The 10,485-nt window shown below is 31.2% G+C and overlaps 1 protein-coding gene across 2 annotated transcripts; it reads left to right on the top strand.

The window, feature by feature from the left end:
• Positions 1–2,790: 2,790 nt before the first annotated feature.
• Positions 2,791–7,197, top strand: LOC110998176 (zinc finger protein 2 homolog). 2 transcript variants are annotated; one of them, XM_045633632.1, is made up of 6 exons: positions 2,791–3,015; positions 3,504–3,630; positions 4,074–4,157; positions 4,900–4,998; positions 5,183–5,296; positions 5,442–5,568. In XM_045633632.1, the coding sequence occupies exons 1-5, from the start codon at positions 2,887–2,889 to the stop codon at positions 5,215–5,217; spliced, it is 474 nt and encodes a 157-aa protein (XP_045489588.1). In that variant the 5' UTR covers positions 2,791–2,886; the 3' UTR covers positions 5,218–5,296; positions 5,442–5,568. The 2 variants fall into 2 exon arrangements, with proteins under 2 accessions (XP_045489588.1, XP_022122363.2); XM_022266671.2 differs by lacking the exon at positions 5,183–5,296 and having other exon boundaries at positions 2,799–3,015; positions 5,442–7,197.
• The last annotated feature ends 3,288 nt before the right edge of the window (positions 7,198–10,485 follow it).

Below are 10,485 nucleotides of genomic sequence, written 5' to 3'. Positions count from 1 at the left end.
ATCAACCTCCGGACATAATGTAACATAAGAACTAGGGAAATAAATATGTATTAGTTTCGGATTTTAGTGGTGTTAATTATTATTTTTGGTAGATTAATATTTCATTGTTGTATTTAATTAAATAATTTTGATTTAGTGCTTTGCACTTTTTTAATATTTACCACTTCTGATCCCTAATTATATATAAGAGGCAATAATGCAGGCAGGATGCTGTAAGGGAGTGAAACTGTCAGAGAGTACCAATATCAGCGTGCTGCCAAGAAAAGCAAAGTTGGGCTGTGACACCGCTAGGCCAATAGAAACTATATCCCTACGGGGATCCAGTGATTTCATAATTTTTGTTAAATATCACAGTGGTAAGACACATGTTTGTTGTTTTCAAAGTAAGAATGAGGCTTTGAATATTAATATAAAGCAGGAGTTGAGAATTTATCAAAAAGGATTAAAATTTACGAGTTGTAATAATGGCACACTTCCTATAGGGTCTTTAATAGTTTAACAGAAAGCTGTCATTCTTCAGAAGTCCTGATACACCAGAACAAAGAGGAGCTCTGTGTGTGTGTATCAGTAAAACCACACACTTGAACACAAATATGATAGAAAAGGCCACATGTACTTTGTTTGAAGCTAAAATTGGTAAACAGTTCTAGACAGAAGCCCATAACAGTGCTGTTTACGGAATAGGCTTGTGAAGACATTAAATAACCATATAAACAACCATATATGAATTATGGCCAGGTTGCAAACCAAGAGAAGTACTGTAGAAATCTGCATTTTCAAGTATTTGGTTGTCCGCTTAAGTTGTATCAGTAAAACCACACTTGTGTTAACAAAACAAAAAATACAACTATATCAATCAAAGAACCCATATCAATAGAGATTTAAACAAAAAAACAAGTAAGCACCACAACAACCAAATTTATCAAAATCGCTTGTCATGGGCACTCTGCATTTGTTTCATGAAGTAATAGGGAACTTAATATATTTAACCTTTTGAAAGTAGTTTCTATTTAAATAAAAATTCAGTAAGGGTTACAAAAATAATGAATATACTAAAGAGAAGAAAATAAAAATCCATAGAATGGTCCAGAGGCCAAAATACACAACAAACACCTCTAGCATCTGTGATAAGTAAACTGAAATAGTCTTAAATACATAATGTATTATTTATAAGACACATAACAGTTTCAGTTTCTCTTCTTTCATACCCTTCAGAAGTAAAGGACATTAAGGGTTGGCCTATTATTACAAGATGGTATGATAGTTTCAATAGAAATCGAATCGAAGTCTAAGAAGACGAAGATAACCTCAATGTGTCATACATTGGATGTATAGATATAGGCTCAAGGCTGCTGAATCCTATATTTAACAACAGTGTACCCGATATATGAAATAGCTTGCGACCATTTAGCTCAAAGAAGAAATTGTTGACCAATCAGCAAATTCAATTGTACATGAAGTACAACCTCAAATTTAACGAACATATTTTATAACGTACAGTTAGTAAATTAGTATAATTTAAGTAACACTTATATCTTACAATTATATCTATATTATTTATAAGTTTCCACGCTTTTCATTACTTTGCATAAATAGCACTTTGAAAGTCAAAACTACGCAAGAATTATGATATATGAAACCACAATCAGTGTTGCCAACTCGCATTTTGAAAATTACGTAGGCCAGATTAGAAAATTAGGATAAACTTTCCAATATGGATTGTCGATTTGAATGCTCAAATTTTTTGTAGATAGAACTCACCAAAAGAAAGCGTTTTGCAAAGTTTTAAGTTGCGGAAACCTACGGTTCATGAGATATATTTCTAATTTTTTTTTGAAGTCGGTTGACGAAATTGTTTTTTTTTACCTACCTACATTTATACGGATTTGTAATAGTGCTTTTAATGCAATTTTGAAAACGGCCCTGGTATCAACGAACAACATTTTACTTTTATTTATTTATGTACCTTGTTGTGATTCAGTTTTCGGTTAATAGCCACCATCCACCATCTTGACTTCCTCCGTCTAGTTTTCGAAAGTAATAGATATTATGTCTATTCAGCCTAATAAATTTGGATTTTTTGCAAATTTTACGATTTGATTAAAAATACTTAGATTCTGTGATTGAAGTTTGTAGGTTTTCAGGAAAGTCCTAAAATACGTAGATCTACGTAAAAATATGCAACGCTGACCACTGTAATATATGAAAGTTAAAACAAATATCCTTGAGCATAGTGCTTAGAGAGATTCACATACTGTCAGTTTTCAAAAACCAAGAAAAAGTTTAAATATAATAAAGCTAACGCTACCGGCCACCTAAATCACATTTACGGTAAAAGTATACTATGTGCTAGGTTAGTACATTGTGCACAAAGTATAAATGTAAAAAATTAGATGTAAATTATAAATATAAGATTGTGTTACCAAGAAAATATATATCTTTAGAAATAATAAACCAAAATCATATAGAAACTTATTTGAAATAAATGGAAAGAGAGAAGAAAAGTGATAAGAGGGTAGAGGAGGTAAGAGGCTCCCTTTTTTCGACAAAAGCGCTGCATTTCTTCGTGACGCCAATTATTATTATTGCGTTTCATCCGTAAAAATTTGACCCTCATGCGCTTAAAGAAGTTTCACTTCATTTTAAATTATCTAGTTTTCATGTGACGTTGCTCATGACGTTTGAGAAAAACATCATGTTTTAATCTGTTCTATCAACAATTATCTATTATTATTTTCTAATTTTTAGCTATATGTCGCTTCCACTACTAAACTATTCTGTGGTAATAATTTTGTCCTTGATATATTTCAATGTTTTGAATTTTGAAATAGCATTTTTTATATTAATACCTAAGTGATATGTATTAAGTGACAATAAATAATTAAAATGGGATCACCAAGTGTCTGCCGTTGTTGTTTAGCTGAAGGAATGCACAGAGACATTGATATTCCATACATTAATAAAGAAAGTAAAGAAATTTATTCAAAAATGCTTCAGGAATGTTTTAATATTGATGTGAGTATTAAATATAAAATATATATATATATTTCTTCCATTGGATACTAGGATAAAAAGTAATTAAATTAAATAGCTACAAGTCTGGATACAGTTACATATTAGTGATACAATTCTATTTAAAGTATTGCAATATGGTAAACTAAGAATATAATTTAAATCTAAATTATATGTTTTTAGAGCTGACTGCTATGAATTAGGTTCTAGTATTAGAAAACTTTATTTAGCGCTTTTAAACTAATATTACTTAATACTCAAACAAAACACTATAGTAATTAAAGTTTTAGTAATTTTTAACATTCAGTTAAAAATAATCTTTTGTAGTTCAATTTGATAGTGAAAATTGAGATTATACAAATTACTAACTAGATATATTGATGATATGGTGTATGTATGTATTGAATAGTAGGCTTACAAGCTGCCCAAAGAAGTGTAAAAAATTCTTAGATTTCCTTAATATTTGACGATTTATTAAAAACTTGTTACAGCTATCTACTCAGGAGTCAAAGTCAATATGCCTGAAATGTATAGCAAAGTTAAGAGATGCCCATGATTTTAAGCAGCAAGTTGCGTATGCAGAAAAGATAATTTCTAGAATATTGCAGGAGAAAAGGGGTAATATATTTACTATACTATATTACTATGATAAGATTAGACATAGCCTATTAGTCCTACAGTTATAATTGCCTGCTGTGCTTTTGATTGTGACTAAAATTAATGAAGAGTACATAGCAAAGGCTATGTAGGTGCTAGGCGAAGGCCTAGCACATGAGTGTTTTGCTGTATGCAATCCTAAGGTTTAAATTATGGTTCTTCTGGACTAGATCATTAACCACCAATAACTTGCTAACTAACAGAAACTTTCAGTAGATCTAGACCTTGGATTGCATATATTTCTTTGATTAATTAAATTTATTAGTAAGCGACACATGTTGTTAATGCTGTTAATCATAAGCAGGTATTATCACTATGTTTGATTTGATATTGCGAGGGTTAAAAACAGAAAGAAGCTACTAAGCCAGTATTTGTTCCCTTGCTTGATTTATTATTAATTTTAGTTGATGCAGTAACTATCAAGTGTGAAATGAAGTCCGAGGATGAGAATTGTAATGATGCAGAAGACAGCCTATTCTTAAATGTTGGTAAGTTAGCTAGTTTTAACACTAACAGATAAATAAGTTTCTACAACTTAACCAACCTCAACTTCTTTTCTTTTTAAACAAAAACAACTGATATGTAAAAATGTATCTATATTATTTGTGCAAAGTTTTGAGTGCTTTACACATTAAGTGTTGTGTTAAGATTTGGTTAGTATCTTTGTGTAAGTTAAGTGCTGGTTTTCTGGAATTATGTATAGTTGTTATGTTCAAAGAAATACATTATGGACAAGGGAAACTAAGCAAAGTCAAGTAATTTAGTTGTTTTAGGTAGTTTTATCCTTTGATCCCTTTAAAGCATTTAAATTAAGTCAGTATTATAGCATAATATAGATTTATGCAGATATTAGTTAAAAGAGTACCAATACTGTGAACCAAGTAATCATCAAAACGCTGTGTCAATATATTTTTTAGGAAAGGCTTAATAAGGCCCATCTACCACTTAAACTTAGACCTAGTTTGATGACAGATCAAATCAATTTTACAAGTGGAGATCTAGACTTGAGGTATTTTTTTAACCTAGATAACATTGGAATTTTAACACAAGCTTTCTGTTCCCGGCATAAACAATAATTGGATTGTGTTGGTACTGAATACTTATTTATTTGAAGGATTTAATTAATCAATGAGACAGGCACAAAAGTTGCACTGTCTGTCCCCATGTACCATTAGAACAACCAAAATTTTTATTTAATTAATATTTTAACAGTTATAATTTTTTTTTCAGTAAAAGAAGAAGAATTAAAAAAGAAAACAAAAGAAAAAGTTAAACTGAAAAAACCAAGAGGACTGAAGAGAAATTTAGCTCTTATTAAAAGAATTTCAAGTGAGTAATCTAAAAAATTATATATATATATATAAATGATGCTCTACAATCTATTATATACCCAACAAAAAGTGTGGTACTATTTTTTAAGTAGCTTCTTTAATGATCTAAGATGAACTTGCTGAATGGCTCTGTAGAGTTGACCTGATCTGTATTCTATAACATCAATCAAACTTAAATCTAGTTTCAGGAGCCATGAAACCAATTCTTCTGTATTAAGTTTGACAGCACTAAAGACGAGATTGTGCCTTGAGATGAAAATTAAAATATGGATTTAAGAGTTACTGACAAATTGAAAGTAAAACACTAGTTTTCTTTAAATTTATTTATAAAATCAACAGCTTTTAAACTGATTCATATTAAATTTTTGAACAATTATTTATAAATTGTCAATATCATTGAGTATGTTGTATCTATGTACTCTAATAAGTTAAATATTTCAGATGTAAATGAGCTAAAATTAATTGCAAAATCTCCACATGAGAAGGACAAACATAAGGAAAATCTGGCAATACTTTTAAAATACTCAAATGTATTGCCTTTTAAGGACAGATCCTTGGTTGGCTTCATCTGTGGATATTGTGATAAAACCTATGAAGATCCATTAGATCTTAGAATGCATACGGAAATTGACCACAAGAGTCAGAGGCTGGAACTATACACACCATCGGACTTAAATGACTATCAAATAAAATTGGAGGTCTCTAACCTAAAATGCACAATATGCGAAGAACATGTAGAAAATTTACAAAAACTCAAAGAGCATTTAGTGAATAGCCACAATAAATCCATTCATAATGACATTAAGGACCACTTAACTCCCTTTAAATTGACAAAAGGCGATAGTTTTAACTGCATAATGTGTGCTTCGACATATGAAACATTCAAAATGCTCAAACAACATATGAATGTACATTATAATAACTATGTATGCCATTGTGGATCCACTTTCATAACCAAGAGATCTCTGAATGCACACAAAACTACCCACATTAAGGGTAGTTTTAAATGTGATTTATGTGATAAAATATTTTCAAATCGAGCTAAGAAATCTTACCATGAAAGAACATCTCACTTAGGCTGTCGAAATATAAGTAACTGCCCATATTGTGATGAATCGTTTCGAAGTTACTATCAACGGAACCAGCATTTGGTGAAAGTACATAATACAGAAGCACAGTATAAGTGTAATATATGCAACAAAGGGTATATTCTAAAGAGCCTTTTAATGACCCATATTAAAAAAAATCATATGATGGAAAGGAATTACCAATGTGTAGAATGTGGGTACAAGTTTTTTAATAGGAAAACACTAAAGGCTCATATGGTAAAGCACACTGGGGAGAGGAAATATGCATGCGAGATATGTACTAAATCATATGCAAGGAAATATACATTAAGAGAACATATGAGGATACACAATAATGATAGAAGGTTCAAATGTGAATTATGTGGTAATGCATTTGTGCAAAAGTGTAGTTTGAAAAGTCATTTGCTGTCCCACCATGGTATGAGTATTCCAGCTAGTGAGATATCTGTTACATCTTAAAATATTGTCTCTTCAATTTTTTTTTGCCGTCTCAGGAAAATTCGTAGACATGCTGAGATATGAGTCATTTTAAAATATAGCCTATAGGTAATAAAGAAAATTTTACTGATACTGCTTTACGAAAAGAATTTTTAATTCACGGAAAAAACGTCATATGACTAAGGTCTTTTATTTGGTATATTTAAGTCTAATTTAATTGTTGCTTTTTAATACTGTCAATTAGATGTTCGTAAATTTAAAGTTATAACCTGAAATGCTAACATTTAAATGAGATAAGATGTAAAAACATATTTTGAATTAAACTAAGGAGTCTTGATTGGTTTAAATCATAAACAGATGGAAACGATAAAATTAAGAAATATTGCTATTTTATAGAATTCTAGAACCATATATATACATTAAACCATTAATGGGACTACAACGGTCAAACAAAAACAGTTTCCTCGTTAGTGGTATAATCTATACAAAAATAAGTATTCTGTGCAATTTATGCATAAATCCCCACTGTATAAGCATACTCTGTGATATACATACAACAAAGACAATTATTTGATTTTTATAAAAGAAAACTAATTTTTTTATGAAGAAAATAAATGTGTTTAGTCATAATCCTATATTTCAGAGAAATAATAAATTTACAAAGGTTTTTATCTAACAAAATAATTAAAGTTAAACGTTTAAGATATACATTTAAAAATATTGCAAATCTAGATTGAAAGTTTTTATCCGTTAGAAATGCATATTATATTATATATATATATATATGTATAAGTTATATAAATGAATTACATACAAAACATGGAAAATTTGATTATATCACCACATACAACGGTTTCATACCTTCAAATCATTTTTTTTGAAAAATATATAATACAAAACTTAGGGCAGCGGGAACTAGTATAAATTTTAGCTGGCAACACTGCCCGACGCTGTGCGCTTTCCATAATATAATGTGGTTTGAGGTAAGAGGTTAACAGTTAACTTGTTTGCGTGGCGTGCCATTTTGTGTTTTGGTGATTCTGTTTCGTCGTTTTTTTTAAATAGTACAAATCTTTACCAAATTGCCAAAATATGCAATCTGGTAGTTCTTAAATTGAAATATACACAGTCTATTGTGTTTTTGCGTATTCTTTAGGGTCTGATAAATCTTAAATATGGGATAATTTGGGTTGCTGGGTAAGCTCTCGCCTCTCCGTTGTTGGTTAGGCTCAATTTAGACTAAAAATATCTAAAATTGTCCCTTCAGAGTTTTGTATTATTCATATTGGTTCTAACCTAATAGTTTTCTGCAAATGCATTCATTTGTTGTTGTAGATAGTTTCAAGTTTCTATCTTGTGGTCATGTTTGAATGAGCATGAATTCCCTGTGACAATTATGGTTGTCTTTTGTTTAAGTTATTTGTGGTTTCATATAAACTGAAAAATGTTAGATTCTAAATGGTACAAAGAGTGTTTGTTGTTTATTATTGCAAAAACGATGTGATGTATTTTCCAAATTCCAAAAATGCAAAACAAGCCAAAGAGATAATTATTTATCAGGGTTTCCACTTTTTATATCTATTTATATTTAAACAAATAAAAGAGTGTGTAAGGTTGTGAAAAGGTTCTAAACAAATGTCGTTCTTATTTAAGAACAAGTTTAAGCTGTACTTGTTACAATGTATCATGAAATAGTTTGGGAATTTACATATAAAACACGTAGACAGCAGTTGCTAATGGTCATTCTATCTCTTCTAATGTCTTTTGGGGGAGGAACGGCAGCTGGGCTTCTTTATCTCTAGGCACAATTGATGTTAAGTGAACTTGTACTTGGACAACCCTATCTTTCCTCTGTCTCCTGAAGTGCAAAAAACATGAGCCAACTTCATGTGCCACTAACCCAAGCAAAGAATTTTATTTTTCAACACACCTTGTTTGTTTGCATTTTTTAAATATATTATTGAAGTATGAACTGTTAAGTCCAGCAAATGAATTTCTCAAGTACCATGTTCTACATTATCTTTATATGGTATCCGCCCAGAAAACTGTCCATTGAATCCAGTCCTCCATGTGTTTCTGTACCCTTGTACTATATGTGAACATGAAATTGCTACCTTTTCTATTTTGCTTTTTAGATTAGATGGTATCCATCTAATCTCCCTGTAAATATACAAGAAGAAGTAATAACAAGAAATATCTTGGCTTGAAGAAATCTCAAATTTGTGTGTTAACAGAGGACATTGAGTTAGTGGGTGTTCTTTAGAAAATGTACAACTGTGGTAACACAACTATTCATCCACCAACAGCCTTTGTTGTATTGGTATGCGGGGCTTCTCCATGAAATGTTTTGAGAGATGTCCGGTCTTCAATCTGTGGGTAAACATGTTTTGCCACAATGAAGGACAAAAGTACTCTTTCTCATTATTTTATTTTTTAAACAGTCTTGGTTTTTGTAGTCTTAGTCTCAGGTCTTTTTAGTTGTCGGGGAGGTAGGTGCGGGGTGGGCACTTCACAAATCAGATTTTATAATTAACATTCATTGCCTGGCGACTTACAATAATAGTCTAAGAATAATTTATAATTTTGATTATTTTGCCTATTTGTGTTATTATTATTATTATTAGTTAGGTTGTAAAAAAATTGAGTCTTTAGTCGCACATAATCACTAAGAAGGTAACACCCGCTAAAGTTCCCCGAACGTACAGATGACATAATAAATTGCTTAAGTCGCTGATCGTGCGGATGTCTATGAGAAAATCTTCTGCTTTTGAAAACCAGGTGTCGTGTAAAAGATTTTTAAGCGATCCATACTTGCCTCCCTCGTTGAGCTACCACTTTCTTGGGTTTTTGCATCGTTGTGACTCCAGTCTTGTCTACGTTCTAGATTTTATTCGGTGAAAAATTGTATCGTTGAAGCACTTCTTGATATTTTTCGAAAAAAAAAAAATGAATGTACGGTTGAAGGATGTTGCTCTGATGTCCGCTGCAGTCTCTTAGGGTATACTTATCACCCCCAACCAATTTCAAGTATTTATCAGATTTTTTTTACCTGGGGTAACCTGCTTACGGGCCCCAAGGCCTGGGCAAATATGAATGGCGCGGGGAGTTTGGGGGTCAAGGTCGTAAAATGAGATGACCCCATACCCACTAAAACCACCAGGGCCCAATCCATAGTGCATCTAGAGCCGGGTCGAAACCAGTAGCTCATCAGCAGCAGTAAATGAAAAGAAATTAAATAAAATTAATCAATGAAAGCAAAACAAAATGGTATAGTAAAATAAGTACTATAACAAAATTAACAGTAATTTAAAAATTAAACATTAAACAAGACCAGTCCGGTCAGCTAAGTCTCTAATTTATAGTCATATTTAATAGCGTTAATGAGTTCCAAAAAAGGTTCTTTCCTATATTTCTTATTGTTTCGCCGCTATAGATATTCATAAATGTGATCAGAAAAATTATCACTGTTAGAAAAATTAAAATTATCTTTCTTAAAAAATCTTTGAGTGTGTGTGCCATCTTCAGCAACAAAAGGCTTATCAGGATCTGAGTGATTTACCTTTTTATGTAGATATCCATGTTCTGACAGACAATCATATGCTAGCCAGAAGTCTGTTTGGATGGTAGTGCCAACTTCTACATGTTTTTGTATTATAGGAATTTATACATCTGCAGATCGAATATTGTCCGGGCACACTTTCAATCCCAGATCATCTGATTTGTCATCTATCATACCAAGGACCCAATGGCCCTCAATATGTCGCCCTACAACATTTAACTAACTTAACCAAGATTTAGTTTACATGTAGATAACTATTAATGTTAAAATGTAAATACATATCGCACCTCCGCTCAAATAACGTCACAACTCCAAAAACTACATTTTTCAGGAAAGACATTTAAAGTTTACCCAACTTAATTTGTTTAGTTTTTGGATCATAATTAAAAAGGGAACTATT

Source organism: Pieris rapae, chromosome 24 (assembly GCF_905147795.1).
Source record: "Pieris rapae chromosome 24, ilPieRapa1.1, whole genome shotgun sequence".
In the NCBI taxonomy this organism is placed as follows: Eukaryota; Metazoa; Arthropoda; class Insecta; order Lepidoptera; family Pieridae; genus Pieris; species Pieris rapae.
Note: the sequence above shows the minus strand (reverse complement) of the source record. Positions and strands in the feature narration are given on the sequence as shown.